General features: G+C 37.1%; 1 protein-coding gene and 1 long non-coding RNA gene across 2 annotated transcripts; both read left to right on the plus strand.

Annotated features, from left to right (window-relative positions):
* The first annotated feature begins 5444 nt into the window (after positions 1 to 5444).
* On the plus strand, positions 5445 to 9354 carry LOC146384437 (uncharacterized). The gene is made up of 5 exons (XR_014800860.1): positions 5445 to 5472; positions 6053 to 6162; positions 6413 to 6489; positions 6845 to 8946; positions 9053 to 9354. It is a non-coding gene; the product is annotated as an uncharacterized LOC146384437 (long non-coding RNA).
* Positions 9355 to 12343: 2989 nt separating this feature from the next.
* LOC146384438 (uncharacterized) lies at positions 12344 to 18091 on the plus strand. Its single transcript, XM_084936388.1, has 5 exons — positions 12344 to 12398; positions 13847 to 14000; positions 14319 to 14386; positions 15426 to 17597; positions 17790 to 18091. The coding sequence occupies exons 2-4, from the start codon at positions 13939 to 13941 to the stop codon at positions 16943 to 16945; spliced, it is 1650 nt and encodes a 549-aa protein (XP_084792514.1). The 5' UTR covers positions 12344 to 12398; positions 13847 to 13938; the 3' UTR covers positions 16946 to 17597; positions 17790 to 18091.
* The last annotated feature ends 937 nt before the right edge of the window (positions 18092 to 19028 follow it).

A 19028-nucleotide genomic window follows, 5' to 3' on the forward strand; every position in this document is an offset into this window, starting at 1 on the left:
ATATTTATAATTGAACCATTTGTATAGATTGTAATATTTAATTTAGTCACTGTTTGTACTTTCTTGGATCAAATGTGACTACAGAAATTCTACAGGGATTAATAAAATATTTTGAGTCTGATTCTGAAAAACGTCTGGTTATCAGTTCATATCATATATAAGTTCAAGCACATTCAAGTTATGCACCAGGGCAATGATTCAAGTTTACCTCCGAATTACCTCAAAACAGAAATAAATACATTAATTAAAAAAGCAGACAAACAAAGGCTTTGGAGTGGCTTAGTCAAAGTATATACTAAAATCAGATTGGTGTTGAAATGAGGATCTATTGTGAAGAATTTAAAGTAAGAGTTTAGCAAAGACAAAGTGGGTGTACAGTCTGTTGTTGGTGTAACAACAGAGGAATAAATCAGCTGAGCCTGTTGATCATCAGCACCAGCACCCCTATACACATCTGTTTGGCTCCCTGTTAAAAAATGTCTGATCCTATGAGCAGTACCCAGCAGGCAAACAGAGTTCAGATGGAGCCGATGTGGGTGAAGGGAATAGCCCAGCTCTGATTAACTTGGTGTTCAGAGAGAGTGTTCGCCCAGGGCGCCAAACAGGACTGCCACTGGTCTGGATCATGTACACACGCAAAATTCAGACATCAGAAAAACATTTTCACTATTCAAACTACATTTCTCATTTATATAAATTGATGGAACTAATTTAAATTTATCTCTGATAGAAAATAAAAAGGTAAATGACCTGTATTTGTATAGCACTTTGCTTAGTCCCTAAGGACCCCAAAGCGCTTTACACATCCAGTCATTCACCCATTCACACACACATTCACACACTGGTGATGGCAGCTACATTGTAGCCACAGCCACCCTGGGGCGCACTGACAGAGGCGAGGCTGCCGGACACTGGCGCCATCGGCCCTTCTGACCACCACCAGTAGGCAACGGGTGAAGTGTCTTGCCCAAGGACACAACGACCGAGACTGTCCGGGCCGGAGCTCGAACCGGCAACCGTCCGATTACAAGATGAACTGTCAACTCTTGAGCCACGATCGCCCCAAAAAGGATGGTTTTAGATCAGATTTAAATTTCAGTTTTCAGTTTTATTTGTCATATGCAAGTTAGCACAGGGTCAACATCGCAATGAAATGTATTTGACGAGCAGAAGACAGTCACTCAGCAGAATGGTACAGTAGAAGAAAAAAAAAATGGACTCTAAGAACAGAAACTAAACACATATAATTTATTTTTTTGGCTCAAACAGTCACCTTAGGCATTTTATTTTCTAAAGGTAAAGAACGTCCAAAATCCTTTGTTTTGTGCATCAGATTCATAACAGCAGGAAGAAAATGTGAGAACTGTCATAAGATTAGGGTGGACACCTGCTACAAGCAGTTTCACATGCATACCAGAGCAAATGACGTAAAAACAGTGGTGTGGCAGTGATCTGGAGCTGGAGAGCTTTCAGTGTGTGTCATTGAACTTGTGATAATACATGCAACATATTTTCTGTTCAGCTTGAAAAACCAGCTCAACATGTTGTGAGAATTCACTGCACACACATCCTAGAAGAGTTTGAAACATTCCACTTTGAATATTAACTGTGACTGTCTCTAAATAATTCTGTTTTCAAGTATAGTATATGCAGTTAGGTCCATAAATATTTGGACAATGATAGTTTGTACTATGACTACTGCAGTTTTGCCTCTGTACACCACCACGGTGAATTTTAATCAAACTATTGGGATGTGAGATGACATCTAACCTCACTACTGGGAGCATCCAATCACAATATTAACATCTAATCACCTGATCTCCATCCACACCTTATCGTGCTCTCTCTATCTGCCTGACTTCCATGATTTAACTCTTTGTTATTCTTAACCTAGAAAATTCCATCACATTTAAATATTTAATCCAATATGGATAATGTTACCTTAGTGTTTCATTCAGTTTGTTAATTCTACTTATTTAGATTAAATTAGAGTTAGATTTGTCTTTAGCACATTCTCACAAAATCTTCATTTTAACATAATTTATTTTTATTAAATCAAAATTTTATATATCACATATAGATTTATATATTTATCTATAAGTCAGACAGATTAGTGGCTGCTCAGTGACTATCACTCAATCACTCTCCATCCTGTAGCACACACTTCAAGTTCAAACTGTCAGTGTGAGACCTGTCTTTATAATCATTACATACTGTTCATCCATTCTCTTCTACTTATAATTGTCAGGACAGCTGGGATAGGCTGGAGCCTATCCCAGCTGTCCTAGGGCATGCAATATATTTTATTATTTATATGGTTTAAACCTAAATATAGTCATGTTGAGTAAACCCGTTCTAGTCTAATCAGTATTCTGTGTAATTAGCAATCAGCAAATGCAATTATTCAGTTAATTCAATTATTAATTATGGTTCTGTGTTCAACCATTAATGCCCCTTTTCTTCAAGATCACGTACAATAATGGATTGTTAACAGAATTTTTATCTTCTTGCATCCCTGCAGTCAAACCATGAGCACCAAGGTCAAAGCTGGATCATGTACACACACAAAATCAGAACATCAGAACATTGATATTCACTACTCAAACTACATTTCTCTTTTATATATTGATCAAATTAATATTTTTGATTTATCTTTGATTAAAAATAAAGAGGATTTACTACAAGCAGACTCTGTTTTAGCACTCTGATCATTTTTTATCACATAAGGCTAGGAAGGCAAGGGAAAGCCAGGGGGCTTCAATCTCTCTCTGTCCCACCTCTCTCCATAAGCCGAGATAAGGGAAAGGGTAATGATCAGTGAGCAGTGGTAGGGTTTCATGCAGAGAAAAGACGTGATGCTTGTTTTGAGTGTTGATGAAGAGGTATAGAGAATGTCAGAAGGAGCTCTGCTGACTTTGTGGATCTAAAAAACATATAATGGGAGTGCCAAGAGTGGAACTGTGGTACTCTATGAGAACATCAGGAGTGGCAGAGAACTGTATGAAACTCCAGCAGCTGGGTGGCAACCCAGGTTCATCTGGTTGAGCTAGTTTGGCTGCTAAATCACATCAACAAAAGATATAAAAGTCTTTTCTAAAAGGAGGAATGAGGAAGGCCTAAAGCACAGGTGAGGCAAGAAGAGGCACTGAACAAGATATCTTTACACTTCTCAGATAATTAACCCTCATGTGTTTATTTCTTGTTAAACAGTTTTGTCTTCCCATCCAAAAATGACCTCTTCCTCAAGACTCATCATAACAACTGTAGTAACAGATATATTATCACTGCTTGCTGTGTTAGATCTTTTTATCAACTTCAATTCTTTTGAACATTACAGGGTGGTTTTTTTTTTACTTCCGTTTATTATATATAGAAAGTCTCATTAATCTGAGCTTATATAGCTTGAATTCAAATTCCAAAAAAACATAATTTCTGTGTTATTTTGAAAATAAGAAATAATCATCAAACATACATAGTATACTGTTAATCACAGACTACTTTGGGTCAAAGTTTCCATTAACATTTGTTTTGAAACCATTTAAAATTTGTATACATCAAATAAAGCAGAGGTGTCAAGCTCCAGGCCTCGAGGGCCAGTGTCCTGCAGGTTTTAGATCTCACCCTGGGTCAACACACCTGAGTCAAATCATTAGTTCATTACCAGGCCTCTGGAGAACTTCAAGACATGTTGAGGAGGTCATTTAGCCATTGAAATCAGCTGTGTTGGCTCAAGGATACATCTAAAACCTGCAGGACACCGACCCCCGAGGCCTGGAGGTTGACACCTGTGAAATAAAGTAACATCTGTTGTGCTCCTGGTCAAAAGTGATTGCAGAAAATTATCTGAAAGTTACACTTGATTCTGGCACGGCTCCAGACCAGGAGGACAATTAATGAAAAACAATAACGTCTTATGTCTCTTGAGACCTCCAATCAATCTCCAGAACCACAAACTTCAATTGGTTCTTTACAGGAGAACCGTCTACACGTTTCATGTTCCACACATAATTTGTCCTGGCATCACACGTTGCCCACATCTTTATGGTATATTTAACTGCTTTCTTGGCATTTCCGTTTGAAAGGTCAGCGTCACCTAAAGCGACCAGATGCTCATCCACTGTGATGTTTGGATTGGGGACATAGATGATTGTCTTGTTGGCCTGTTTTTTGTCACGGTTGTCAAAGTGAATCGCCAGTAAAAACATGTAACATTTCTGGAGTGACATGGTGGTCGAAAAAATCATCTGGGCAGACTCTGTATCACATAAACTGCAGGTAAAATCATTAACAGAACAACAACCTTTATTTGTCACATACACAATTATACAGAGTACAACATGTAGCGAAATTCTTGTGTCCGAGCTGCAGATATTGCTGCACCATTCCAGGGCTTGGTTTTAGTATGACTCTCGCTCCGAAGGTGTGTAGTCTTACCACTAGGCTACACATTACTAGATGTATGCACACCACTCAAAATCAAGACTCATGTATACTTTAATGTCTTTCTGGGTTACCTCCTTCCAACTGTCTTTGTTGTACCTGAACTAAGTTATTTACACTCATTGTTACACAAAATGGAAGTGTAATGGAAGAAAAGAGAGAAGGCCACTAACCACAGATCATCACACACTGAATGTACGGGTCACATACAAACACATTCATTTATACAATTAATCATTTCATTTCCAATGGACCATCTTCTTCACATTTTTTATAAACAACCCTTTTTTAAGTTTGTAAACTATTGCAGTTGTGATACTGTTAAGTCTACACTCTTAACCCTGGACTCTAAACTAGACTTTATAGAGTCTGTGTGGAAACTTTCAATTAAGTAACAACTTGAAGTCGTGACAGCACGCAGACTCGTTTTAAGAGGCTGATGGCAGGAATTTCAGACAAACAAAACTGAAACATACAAAGGTGTAATCATGTTGTCAGGATTGTTTTGTTTTTATTTTCACAGAAATGAAACTCCTGACTGACTGGATACATTTTCAATGATGAGAAGAAATAACCAGATAACATGTTTTACTATACTTGTCCAATTTGAATATAATTTGTGTTCACTGTAGTTGGTACTTTACATTTTTATAGATTCCTTTTTGTGGTAAAAGTTGTTAGAGTTTTCGCACAATGATTACAAATTTAAATCACATTTTAAGGTGGCAACTTAATAAACTTGCCTTTTTAAAAGCAGAACTTTCAGATTAAAATTTGACTCTAAGAACAGAAACCAAACACATATAATGTCTTTTTTTGTCTCACACAGTCGCCACAGGTATTTTATTTTCTAAGGGTAAAGAATGTTCAAAGACAACCCTTTGTTATGTACATCAGATTCATGACAGCAGGGAGAAAAGGTAGAAAAGGGGAGGAGTTAGAGTGGTCACATGGTCAGAAATTGTTATAAAATCCTGTCAGATCTTCCAAAACGTCCCTTTTGATCAGCGACCCAGCTCTGCTGCCTCGTAGGTAAGTTTCTTTGTATCCTGTTTTTATACTTATACTTTGTCACAAGGGTTAAAACGCAAATCAGAGTTTCTGTGGCAGCTTAGGCAGTGAGGTGAACAATGTAACAAACTCTATGGATCAAAAAAGCATGTTTGTTTCAGCTTTACTACTATCAAAACACAAAAAGAAAAGCAATGATTTGGTATCAGCTTATTTGGCTCAGATAACTTGATGAAGTACCTACCTGTTCAGTAGCGTAGAGCAGTTATCTTATCTACACACAGGTCTCGCTGTCCCTTACTTTACAGATAGCTTTATGCATACATACATACGAACACTCATTAATCACCTTGGGCAATTTTAAAAGATAAGAATACTTGACAGGACAACACTTTTCTTGTGCAAGAAACTGAAACAGCTGGGAGGACAAAAACAAGAAATATCTATAAAAGCTGGGTGGATACCTGCTGCATGTAGTTTCACATGGATACAAGAGTGAATAGTGCAATAAAAATGAGATGTCACTGCGATGATATGAGAGCTTTTAGTGTATGGTATCTAACATGTCGTGGTAATACATGTAATATTTTTTTCTGTATAGGTTGAAAAATCAACAACTTAACGTGAGACTCCTCTGACCTAAATCAACGCAAACCAGCAACAATTCATCAACTTTTTTACGATGGGAAATAATCAGTCTATTTATAATATGCAAGTACTTTACATCATCTCAGTCTTGATATTAACTGTAAATGTCTCTAAAAAGGTTATATATATATAAGGTTTATAAATATGTATATATACGCATCTGTGTAGAAATTACTGTCATTTTAATACTTGGTGGTATCTAGAAGCAAAATTACCCCATTATCCAAATAATTACAGACCTGACTGTATACACTGTTTCCCCAGATTAAGATAAACTCATTCTCAACTATCTCAATTATCTGTCCTGTTTCAGGTCAGACAAGTTCATGAAATATTTGGAAAAGAAAAGAAAGTCGGCCCGTTACAGCTGCACAGCTATTCGTACCAAAGGTGAGTTAATGAAAATAAATTTGTCTTTGAGACTGAGCAAGACTTACATCCCCTTTTTACATTTTTACATTCTGAGCCATGGAAGCACAAATCAATAAAATATTTCTGTTAAATTATATCAGCTTATTTAGAATTTGATACCAGCAAAACATTTTGTCTATGCCCTGCTAAAGTTTGGTTTTTGTCCTGGTTGATGATTTTTATCTCTTTATATTTCTCTGTTCTGCACATGAGACACAATGTTGAAAACTAATACAGAAAAGTATAGTCTTTTTTTTTTTCAGCCAACCTTTAAAATAATGCATTTTTAACGCCTGTGACAACACTGCTCTTTTCACTCTCTCTTTTTTTTTAGTGAAAAAAACAGCACTCTGGATCCATAAAAAATATAAAATAAAATATCATCTAAAAACAAAATACATTAAACACCAATTTAGCATCAAAAGAACTAACTTCTTTAAAAATGACTGTGATGAACAAAATGCTTCTTATTATCAGATCACATGCAAATCTGAAAATTGTATTGATTGTAGTGACTGTTCAGATATAATGACAAAACTTGAAATGCAATTAAATTTATCAAATTTGAAACCCAACGAACCCAATACTCAGAATTTGGAAGACACTGAACTGTCTGAGAATGACATATTCACAAACATTCACAGCCTCAGTACGGAAAAGGGAAAAGAATATTTTAATCTAATTACAAAAATGCCAAAAGAGACAATTCCAATAGTAAATGAAAAAATATTACTGCAGTTGCTCAAAAAATATCTGCAAAATCATAAACATAACCAATGTGCCATTGCCTTTTTTTTCATGAAAGACAATAGGACCATCCTTATTTCTCCAGAATTTAAGGTAGAATATGACAATAATAACATACACTCTGAGCCACCTTTATGCAATAAAATTGAAATAATTTTAACAAAGATTGGAAATTGTGTGGACAGAATTGTGATTTACACATTCAATAGTCCTTGCTCGAACTGTATGTCTCTACTCAATAAAAAAAATAATTCCTGGCACAGAAAATATGGATTCTCAACAACTATAGTTTTCACAAAATTTTATCCATTTTTAGGTCGAAAGTTTGTAAAATCCAAACTAAATAACTACTCACTTACAGAGTTGTTAGATCCAAATGGTGTATTTTATGGTTTTATTGAAAAATATAAGAAATATCCCTTCAAACTGGACCAATTTAAAAAGGAAACTGAAATAGACAAATATATCAATAATATCACTGGAAAAGGAAGAATGAATATATGTGCTGAGAATATGAAACGTTGTGTGTTCAAGCTGAATAAATTGGCTTCAAATTTCTTTTGTATAACACATTTACAACGTGGTGAAAAGATAATTTCTTCTTTCAATTTTCACCCAATTATCCAAAAGAAGTTTTTAACGGACTGGAAAAAACTGGTTGAAAAGAATGCCAAGTCACATATAATAAAACAAATAGAACAGGTTTTCAATGTTAGGTTACTTGAAGTTGTTAACAAAACATCCTCTTGTCCTCTTGTGAGAACAACAGCACTCTAAAGCTTTACCAAATCCCTTAATTATAATTGCAATTTTAAATTCGATTATATAGAATACATAGCATTACAAAGCATAGAAATCCCTTGTTTAATGCAAAGAAACTGAACCTAAATTTTAGTGGAAAATATTCTGACTTATACTTTCAGTGGTCCTTGTTTGGGTTGTACATCGCTACTTTTCCACAACTACAATCACACAATTTTATGGATAGACTTTTTTTCTATATCACATCATCTGCCAACAGAAGGGGAAAAAAATGATTATAACTAAACTGAATCTTCGGTGGCTGTACTTCTGCTGGACAAGCAGACATTTGTCCACTCGAGATTTGTTTACAATGTGGTAAAAATACACTTTGTTCTTTGAAATTTCCTCCATTGATCCAAAACACAGAGACAACTTTTAAAATTTTATGTGAACTGTTGAAAAACAGTGCCATGTCAAACATTAGAGAAAAAATAACCATGAATGTTAATGTTAGGGTAGTTGTGGGAACAATAGGCCCTTTAAATTGATGATATTATATCTCTATAAATCTAAAATTGTATTTTTTAAATCAAAAATGTAATTATAATATACAATAGATTAAAAACATATTCATTTATTCAAAATAAATGAAAACATTTTTAAAAAGATACATTAAATTATATATCATAGGATGTATAATTTAATAATATTTATATACGTCCAGAGTAACAGCCGTAGACTGCAGTTTGCCGCCTGTCAGGTAGTCAGTAATGCAGGGGAGCTGAACTCTGAGAGCAAACAGCCTGGTGACTGTAGCGTGCCGAGGGGCTCACGTGGATCTGTGGCTGAATCTGGAGCTGAGACTGGAGGTGTTCAACGAGGACTCCTACGAGGCAGCAGAGCTGATGCGCTGATCATTAATGGCCGAGGCTGCTCACACCATAGGTGGGTTGATGAGTTATAAACTGTAATAATATCTTGTAGCTTGGAACAGAAAAATCTCATCTTTGTTCTCTGTCTTGCTGCCTCCTCCTGTTGGTTTGTGTGTTAGTGAGTGGCAGGATTCTCCAGTCCAGTGAGCACAGCTCCATCAGCTGGTGGAGTTCAGTCAACACACTTGTTGTCACCAACCAGCAGTGTGCTCAAACATCGGTTTCTCCTCAATCCTGCACGATGTTTTACACTCCAGAAGCAGTAAATCAGGATTACATCACCTCTCTGTAGAAGGAAACTCTCCTAGTGTCCTTAATTTGGATTCTTGTGTCCTTCTCAGTTCCTTCCTGGTGTGTGTGCTGGACTGGATCCTCTGGCTCTGTGCCATCCTTTACTTATAATAAAAATCATTGAAACTTGTGTCACTCGTCTGAGTCTGCATTTAAATCCGTGTGTTCTGGTTCCCCATGTCAAAGATGTGAGCCACAACCACAAACCAAACTAAATTTAGTCCATAAAGTCAAAAATTGCAAAGAGAATGGGTATGAAAAATCTATAGTAAAACAAAAGCCTGAATGTTTGTCAAAAAAGATGGAAAATTGTATGAAGTTCTCTTTGGGTGGGTGACTATAACCTACTCAAGGTGGCTCTGGAGGAATTTATCCACCCAGAGGGAGCAGAGAGGCTTTTCCTAGATTGAACTAACTGTAAGAACCTCAAGTTCCTTCACTTGCCAAGAAGCTAAACCCAAGACAAGCCAGGTCGGCTCATCTTTAATATATTTAATTTCACATGTCATATTGGCCATGCTGTAAGAACACAAAACCTGATGCACTCTCTCACCTATGAGTCAGATTCTTCCACTGAACCTTTGACCACGGTTCTTCCAGCCTGCCGCTTTGTGGAAGTCGTTACCTGGAAGAATGAGGAGAAGATCAGGCAGACTTTGAGGTGTCTGTCAGGAAGAATGCAAAACTTTCATTTAGTGTTCAGTGTGAGTGCCCGACATCATCACGAAGCTTCAAATGTTCATTCATTCATGACAGTCATAGCTCTATTCTCTGAGTGTCTGGTTCTGTGATCTATGCAGCCTGATGTCAAAAAGTGTGTGAGCACCACTGTTATGGTGGAGTTTGCCCCGTTTGTCTGTTAAACCTCGATGAGTTTCTACTGTTGAAGGCATTTTTATTTTCTAAACTGGCAGCACACCAACATCTGCTGCTTTGATGGACTTACAGCAGACCATTAAAACTGAGGTTAAATATTCAACCTCACTGATATGTTCAAGTACTCGGCTGTGCCTGATTACAAATTTGAGGTTCTTGCACTTTTCTACACTGCAGTTCAAGTTAAAATATTCTTCTTCTTCATTTTGGAACACATTTAGCTTTATCTCTTCTAATAACTGGCAAAGCATTAAAGCACACCCACACAGTTTTTTTCTCGTGATGATGTCAGGGATTTCAGAGAAACAAAACTGAAAGTGAGAGTATTGTACATTATTGTTTCCTGGTTCAGGTGATGATTCTCACTGAGGGCTAATCAAGATGTAATATCTGGTGAGTTTTTGAATGCTTAAATGATTCAAAGTTTAAAAAAAAAATTAATCTGAAAATGTGAAAAGGACTGGATTGAGAATGAGTGAAAAAGCAGCCAATGACCCAAAAAATAAAAACGATTGAAAGACCTTCAGAAAGCCTGATGAACTATTACTCAAGACCACTTAAAAAATTTACAAGAACGGCTGGTTGGCAAAAAATATATATAAAGAAATGAGGAGCAGGTCAAGACTTTTGCACAACACTGTCCTCATATCGACTGGTCGAAGGTTTCCAGCTGGTGCTACAGAACCAGATACTTCACCACACAGAGCATCTTTACTTCCTGTCGGCTGATGAACTGGAGACCATGGAGAGCAAGTACAGCAACGTGTCCCTGGCATCATTCATTAATCCTCCTCAGCAGCTGATTCTTCTTTGTAGTATAAAAGGATGTCAAGAGATTTATTCTAAAGACACTTCTTCAGCTGAGAGTCAGAGAGTAGAAACACACACGCTGCAGTTTTTACTTGCAAGGGCGGTCACAGAGCGCTCACACCAGAGTGGGGGCCCTGTGATGTGCGCTCTGTTCTTGCACTTGTCTTTATTTATATACAAAAACAATACAACAGTGAATACGTCTATTCATAGACAGAGGAATGTTAGTGCGTATGTAGGTGTATGTGTGTGTGTGTGATACTGAAGGACGCGGCCCCTCTTCTTGTTAGGGAGCGCAGATAAAAGTGTCCAGCTCTCCTCCTCCTGGTAGGGAGTGAAACTGCTTGTTCAGCTATTATCGCTGTGGGAAAGAATTTATAAAACAGAACAAGTGTTGTAGTGGACAACAGTCTAAGTCATAAAAGGTCATCATGCAGTATTCTATCACATGTAAACTTATATCATTAAAAGCTTATACTGACTACTAAGTACAATTTTCCATTGACAAAGGACAAATTTCTTTACAGTTTCATTTACTTCAATTAAGCACATTTACCTGTTCCCTTTAATCTCTTCAGCAGTTGAAGTGTTACAGAGCGCTAAGATTAACTAAAGTTTCAGCTTCACTAAATTAAATCTGTGTAACGCTGATCATTTGGACAGAGTAAGAGAAGGTGATGAATCAAAGATGACTTTTTGAACCTGAAAAAGGCCTCGACCTCATCTCCAAAGCTTTAATGTAGTGTTAATGTTAGTGCACTTCACTGTGTGTGCACAGTGTGCTGCTCTCATTTTGTTTTCAAATATTAATTCATGAGCTGCAGCTTGTTTGCTTAACTGACAGTTGTAGCTCTCAATTCTGCTGGTCATTCAGTCAAACTGCTTATGAGATCTATACAGAACTACAACACTACAAAGAGTGTGTGAGCATCACTGTCATGCTACATTCTGTTTAAACCTGCTGATGGCAGCTTAAAAGTAAAATTTAAACTCTTTTTTTCAGACTCATTGTGGTTCACCCAGAACATTACAATGGTGTTTTGCAGAGTATACACTAATATTGACTCACCCCAACTCTAAAGTAGACCTTATGAAGGCAATATAACACTTTTCAGTTAGCCCACAAAGCACTTAAGAACGTCCAGAGTGTTCCTGCAATGACGACAGTGATTTCAGAGAAACAAAACTGAAAGTCAGAGTGTTGTACATTAAGGTTTCCTGGTTTGAGGGCTGAGAGCTTATAAACATGTAATGTCTGTTTGTTTTTTTTACTGAAATAAAGTCCTACATAGTAGATACGCCTTCAGTGGTTAGCAGAAGTGATCACATAAAACACACAGCACTGTTTTGAAAGCGGTGAGAGTTGTGAAAAAACCAGGAAGGAGGGGAGGAGTTAGGCTGACCACATGATCAGGAATCCTCATAAATTCTGTCAGACCTCCCAAAACTGCCCTTTTTGATCAGCGCATCAGCTCTGCTACCTCGAAGGTAAGTTTCTTTGTTTATTTGAATCTTTTCTTTGAATTATAATCCAGTCACAAGAAGGAATAATCTGACTTATTCCTTCTTGTGATTATAATTACTAGAGAAATGTCACAAGGGTTAAAGATAGAAATAAGAGTTTGTGGGGCAGCTCAGACACTGAGATGAAAAAAAAACATGGCTGCATCAGCACAAAACACTCAGGGTTAAAGCTATTATACAAAAAGAAGCCAAACTATTAATGTAAATGTGTTAGTTTTTCATACATCTATAAATCTCTCTATATGTCTATATGAATACAGAGCTCTCTCCCTCTGTCACGATCTCTTGGTGAGTGCAGATCGTGTGAGGTTTGTACGAGGACCCAAACATAGACCGCAGGAGACAAGATAGTGGTTAACTAAGGGCGTGCTGTTAATTTAGGCAGATTTTCAAAATGTGAACTCAGACAGGAAAAATCCAAAATAACAAAAAACCAACCGAGAAACACCTAAACTGGGAGAACTAAATAAGTAAACACAAAACTTGGAACACTAGAAAAATCTTGGAGGCAACACGGAAACACGAGGAGGGATTCACTGGAAGAAACACAGACAACTCCCGGGAGGAACACAACACACCGACGAAGACCAAGGCAAAACTGACACAATAAATACACACAAGAGGGTGATCGGGGAAGTGGAAACACATGGGGGAACAGCTGGGACAAATTAAAGGTGACGAGACAGAGCGACGCAAAGCAGAACACATTGAACATGGGACGCAAGACTGTCAAAATAAAACAGGAAACACAGAGACGCAGACCTAAGACACACAGGCTTGACACAGTGGTAGGCATGAACAGGGAGGCAAAAGATGAAACACAAGGAGAGGAGCAGGGCAAGACAGGTGAGACTAAACACGGTGACACGACTAAGACACAAAGCAGGCAAAAACAGATACAAACATGGAGGCACAAGACACACGGAGGGGCGAGAGACAAATGCAAACACACGGGGAGGAGACAAACACACAAGAGAAACCTCAGGGAATAAATCATAATAAAGGAAAAACCAAAAAACTCGATACAAATATGATACAAAGAGCAACATGCAATAAGCTCAGGATGCTCCTGACACCCTCTCTCATATAGATACATGGACTACTCAGTATTTGGGTAAAACTATATTACATTTTGAATATGAATGGCACAACATGACTGCGTCATTTATATTCCCAACAAGTCATCTCACGGCATTCAGTTTCTTTTGTGTAAGACCTTAAGAGGAACAGAAAGTTGAGTCAGGAAACTTCTGTAAAACTGCAGGGCAGTAACCTGCTTGGACATGCAAACAACAGTGAATGATGCAAAACAACGAGGTGTGTCTGTGATGATATGGGGCTAGCAGCTTTCAGCATCATTCAAAGTGCTGTAAGATTGTAATATTGTAACATGTAATATTGTTTTTTCTCAGGTTGAAGTCATCACATCTTATCAGCGTCTACTGAATGCACAGTCAATCAACCGTGTATCCCAGTGTATACCATCTATACCAACACCAAGTTAATGAAACTGATGTTGCCTGACCTCAAAGTCAATTCAGCATGTACCCTTTGGATCCACAAAAGGCAAGAATCTTATAACAGTTTGGATATTAACTATAACTGTTTCTAAATAGTATGCAGTTAGGATCATAGGTATTGGGAAAGTTTTGTAGCATTTCCTCTGTATACCACCACAGTGAATTAAAGCAATCAAGATGTGGTTGAAGTTCAGACATTTAGCTTTAATTTAAAGTGTTTAACAGAAGTATTGCATTACCATAATTGCAGTCATTTTTTACACTTTGTTATAAAATTACAAAGTAATACTTTTAGATCTGTTTTCATAGACTGCATTTCCTCAAATCAAGTTGAAAATAATCTCAAATCTTTGTCCTGTTTCAGGTCGGAAAGGCAAATGAGAAAGATGAGAAAGCTGGCACGTTACAGCTGCGAGGCTATTCGCACCAAAGGTGGGTTGGAAGTGAAAAATCTAATGTAGTGTACTATTTTAAAAAACAACCGTAAAGTCAAAGTTTGTCTGGGTGTTTGGGTGTTCTAGTGGAGCGTATTATTACATGATTTACATGTTACATGCAGCCCTAGTTTTATATATAATATATATCACAGGTTCTGGTTAACAAACTGCTTCTGAATGTCACGTAGAAAGAGACAGGCGACTCAATCGCAGACTCGATACGGCAGTTCAGTGCGTTTATTTACAGTGAGTGAGCAAATGTGGCAGGGAGTTAGTGGTCCAAGGGGGGGTCCAACCTGTCCAATATTTACAGTGCTCTCAACCACACCACTGGTGGGGTCCAAAACCTGTGCACAGAGATACTGGGAGGTCAGGCAAAGCACAACGAGGGACGATGTCACACAAACACAGAGAAACGATAGTCAGGGTTGCAGTTCAACGATCCAGCGAAGACAGGATTCAACCTCAGCTTAATAGTGGTCTTATCAGCCAGGTGGTCAGGAACAGGTGGAGCCTCACAGGTGCGCACAATCAAAGGCGGGATGAGAGACGAGCCCAAGGACCCGGGGCAAAACACCAGACACAGAGAGCAGAGAAACCAAACCCCTGACACTAAAAGTGTCTCTGTGGGACCAGAATCATTTTGTTTTTACATTTTGAAGTTGTGAGCAACATTTAATTACATAGAGAGACAAATTATTTTGAAAATTAAGCCAAATCTTATTTTGAATTTGACTCCAGCAAATTATTGTGTCTGCACTCAAGCAGCTTGTTTTTTTCTTGTCCAATGAGAAGCTTTGTTTTGTTTTGTAATAGTACAAACATAGTAAAAATAGATTTTTTTTTTCAGTTTAATATCATTGGATTGTGTTTTTATTTCCAAAGTGTTTTAACCTTTCGGGAAATGTTGCTTAACGTGGTCGTTGCTGCATTGTGACATCTCTTTGATCATTTGGACAAATCAACCTTTGAATTCCAGTTTCTAGCAGCTGTGAATGTTCTCATCACGCCTTTTTTGTCCTCTCTTTCTTTAGTGAAGAGATCTGCACCCTGGCACCAGAAAATAGAAGATAAGTTCAAATTCACTTTCAAATACAAGTTATATAAATTTAAAAAATCAACCCAGATCAGCACCTTTACTAGCAAAAAAGCACAACAATTATATTTTGGAAATCTTTTACAAAAATCATTTGCAAATGGCAAAAAGTTTGAATTCAAAATTAAAGAAGCTGAAAACTCTACCCATAAAAATGGCCAAAATAATCTTCTTGTATCTGAAATCAAAACCAGTCACTACCACACAGTCAAAAGAAAGTTGTCGTTTCCAGATGATCTTGTTGTTATTAAGAAACCAAAAAGAAATCCTGCCTATCCAAACTCTATCATTCCTTTCCATTCAAAGATTCTCCACATATCCGGTAATCAAATTATTTTTTTCTCTGAAGTTCAAATTTTCAATACACACATTTTTTCCGAGATGTTGACAGCAGCTGAAGCAAAACATCGAAATAAAATTCTACCAAATTTACACCACAACAAACGTAATACTTGTAGTACGGAAGAGCAGCAGAAAATGAAGCTGTTTAAGGATCAAAGTGAATCGATTTGTCAACAGAATAAAAATGAGGAGAAATTTTATCATTCAATCAAAGAAATGCAGAAAACAATTCCAGAAAAAATTCCAAGTGTTGATGCAAACAGATTTTTTCCATTCCTCAAAGAGTACCTTCAGATTCATGAACATAAGCAGTATGCATTTGTTATTGTAGTCATGAAACATAGTAAAAATATCATTGTTTCTCCAGCATTGGAGCCAGATTATGAAAAAAAGGAAAATCCTGGAAAAATAAAGCACAGCGAGCCTCGTTTATGTGAAGCTTTTGAACCTTTTTTGCAACAAAATGGGAATTTAGTGGAGACTATTCTGATTTATACATTCAATAGTCCATGTTTAGGTTGTACTTCTCTACTTCTTGAAAAAGCTTATCTCTGGCGCTGTAAATATGGATTTTCCACAACTGTAGCATTCACACAATTTTACGGATTAAGTGGACAAAATTGTTTCCAAACTCTCACCTACTCATCTACCAACATGTTAGGTCCATGCGGTGTGTTTTATGAAGACAGTCAAAGATGTAAGCGTGATCACTTCAAACTGAAGTCTTTCACAGTCACACGTAAAATCTTTCAAAATATCAGAGAACTTAGTGAAAAAGAAGAAAAAGAGAGCTGCCGTAAGAAAATTGAATCTTATGTGTCTGTGCTGAAAACACTGGCAAAAAATTCCTTTTGTTCACGTGAAACACATTTACAACGTGGTGAAAACACAATTTATTCTTTCGTATTTCCCCCAATGATCCAAGATGCATGTAGAGACAGTCTTTTAAGGGACTGGTTAGTACTGGTGAACGACAGTGCCATGTCAAACATGAGACAAAAAATAACCCTGAATTTTAATGTTGGGTTAGTTGAAATTATTAACCAAAATCTTAAGTCCTCTTGTGGGAACAACAGACCTCTAAAGCTTTGCCACATCCCTCTGAATCTGCAATGATTGAGACGACTCTAAATAAATTATAATTAAAAGAATTTTATGTGTCTGTGCTGAAAATAATGCAAAAATTATCCTTTTGTCCACATGAAACACATTTACAACGTGGAGAAAACACAATTTCTCTTTCATATTTCCCCCAATGATCCAAGATGAATGTAGAGACAGTCTTTTAAGGGACTGGTGTGAACTGGTGAACAACAGTGAAACATTAGAGAAAAAACACATGAATTCCAATTTCATAGTAGTTGTGGGAACAATACTCCCTCTAATTTATAAAATTATATATCTATAAATCTAGAATTGGATGTATAATAAATAATGTATATTCATTTATTCTAAATAAATGAAAAAAATTAAAAACATTTTTTTAAAAAAATATTAAATTATATATCATAAGATATATAATTTAATAGATATTTATATACGTCCAGAGTAACAGCCGTAGACTGCAGTTTGCCGCCTGTCAGGTAGTCAGTAATCCAGGGGAGCTGAACTCTGAGAGCAAACAGCCTGGTGACTGTAGCGTGCCGAGGGGCTCACGTGGATCTGTGGCTGAATCTGGAGCTGAGACTGGAGGTGTTCAACGAGGACTCCTACGAGGCAGCAGAGCTGATGCGCTGATCATTAATGGCCGAGGCTGCTCACACCAAAGGTGGGTTAATGAGTTATAAACTGTAATAATATCTTGTAGCTTGGAACAGAAAAATCTGATTATGTCTAGAAGTGAATAGAAGTTTATTGTTGGTGGTCTCAGCAAAGAAAAATATAAATACCTGTTTTCTTTTCCTTGTGTGTGATGGCTGCTGTGGCTTTCTTTCCAACCTCCTGTTGGTTTGTGTGTTAGTGAGTGGCAGGATTCTCCAGTCCAGTGAGCACAGCTCCATCAGCTGGTGGAGTTCAGTCAACACACTTGTTCTCTCCAACCATCAGTGTGCTCAAACATCGGTTTCTCCTCCATCCTCCACGATGTTTTACACTCCAGAAGCAGTAAATCAGGATTACATCACCTCTCTGTAGAAGGAAACTTTCCAAGTGTCCTTATTTTGGATTCTTGTGTCCTTCTCAGTTCCTTCCTGGTGTGTGTGCTGGACTGGATCCTCTGGCTCTGTGCCATCCTTTACTTATAATAAAAATCATTGAAACTTTTGTCGCTTGTCTGAGTCTGCATTTAAATCCATGTGTTCTGGTTCCCCATGTCAAAGATGTGAGCCACAACCACAAACCAAACTAAATTTAGTCCATAAAGGTGAACATTTCAAAGGGAACAGGTTTTAAAACCATAATAAAACAAAAATCCAAATTCCAGTAAAACAACAAATCTGCTAGTAACAGATACATTAATGAATTTGTAACTTATAAAAATTAGCTTGCTAAATTATGAAAAAAGTCCAGCACTCCTGCAAAGTTCAATTTTTGAGCTCACAATAATAAAAACCTTCCAAATGTTATATAGTTACATTTCACAATAAAGGTATAAGCCAAACCCAGCATCAGCGCTGTCAAATCTAATTAGTTCCCAGAACTCAAAAAAATTATGCAAACTCGCTGCCTCAAAAAAACTAAGTAAGGCTTACTTAAGATGACTAAGTTAGGGCAACTTATTCATTCTAAACTACCCCATAGTAGCAATTTATTACAAAGCAGCTGGTGCCTCCTGTTGGACACGAGACCACATCAATTGTTCTCAAACTTTTTACATCATTCCCCACATGTCAGAAAGAAATATTTTCACTCCCCATCTAAACAAAACAATGACAGAAAAGGCTAGCAGCAACTTTATTTAGATAATAAACTTATTCACAATAATTCCTTCGCTAATTTTTGTTTTCAATAAACAACTTTCATTTCAAAAAACTATTTGTAACTTTTGTCACTAGACTACTTCATTAGTCTGCACCACTTCTTCAAAAAAAGCAACAAGTTAAACAGAATGTGAACATTGCCAGACGTCTTCATGCATTCTTAATCATACAGCTAAGTAAATCTCCAAAAGATAATTCTGTTCATCTGGACACAGCGTTTTCAGTGGGAGAAATATTTCGTCACTCATCCAAGTGACTTCTTCAGTCTCAGCTGACTGCAG

This window comes from Perissodus microlepis, chromosome 7 (assembly GCF_051167445.1).
Source record: "Perissodus microlepis isolate ML-2025 ecotype Zambia chromosome 7, ASM5116744v1, whole genome shotgun sequence".
NCBI lineage: Eukaryota > Metazoa > Chordata > Actinopteri > Cichliformes > Cichlidae > Perissodus > Perissodus microlepis.

Excerpts from the sequence above, each read along its gene's own strand:
- LOC146384438 (XM_084936388.1), top strand. The coding sequence starts at position 13,939 with ATGAAACTGATGTTGCCTGACCTCAAAGTCAATTCAGCATGTACCCTT. Across the intron at positions 14,001-14,318 it reads ACCCTTTGGATCCACAAAAG|GTCGGAAAGGCAAATGAGAA; the intron begins GCAAGAATCTTA and ends GTCCTGTTTCAG. Across the intron at positions 14,387-15,425 it reads CGAGGCTATTCGCACCAAAG|TGAAGAGATCTGCACCCTGG; the intron begins GTGGGTTGGAAG and ends CTCTTTCTTTAG.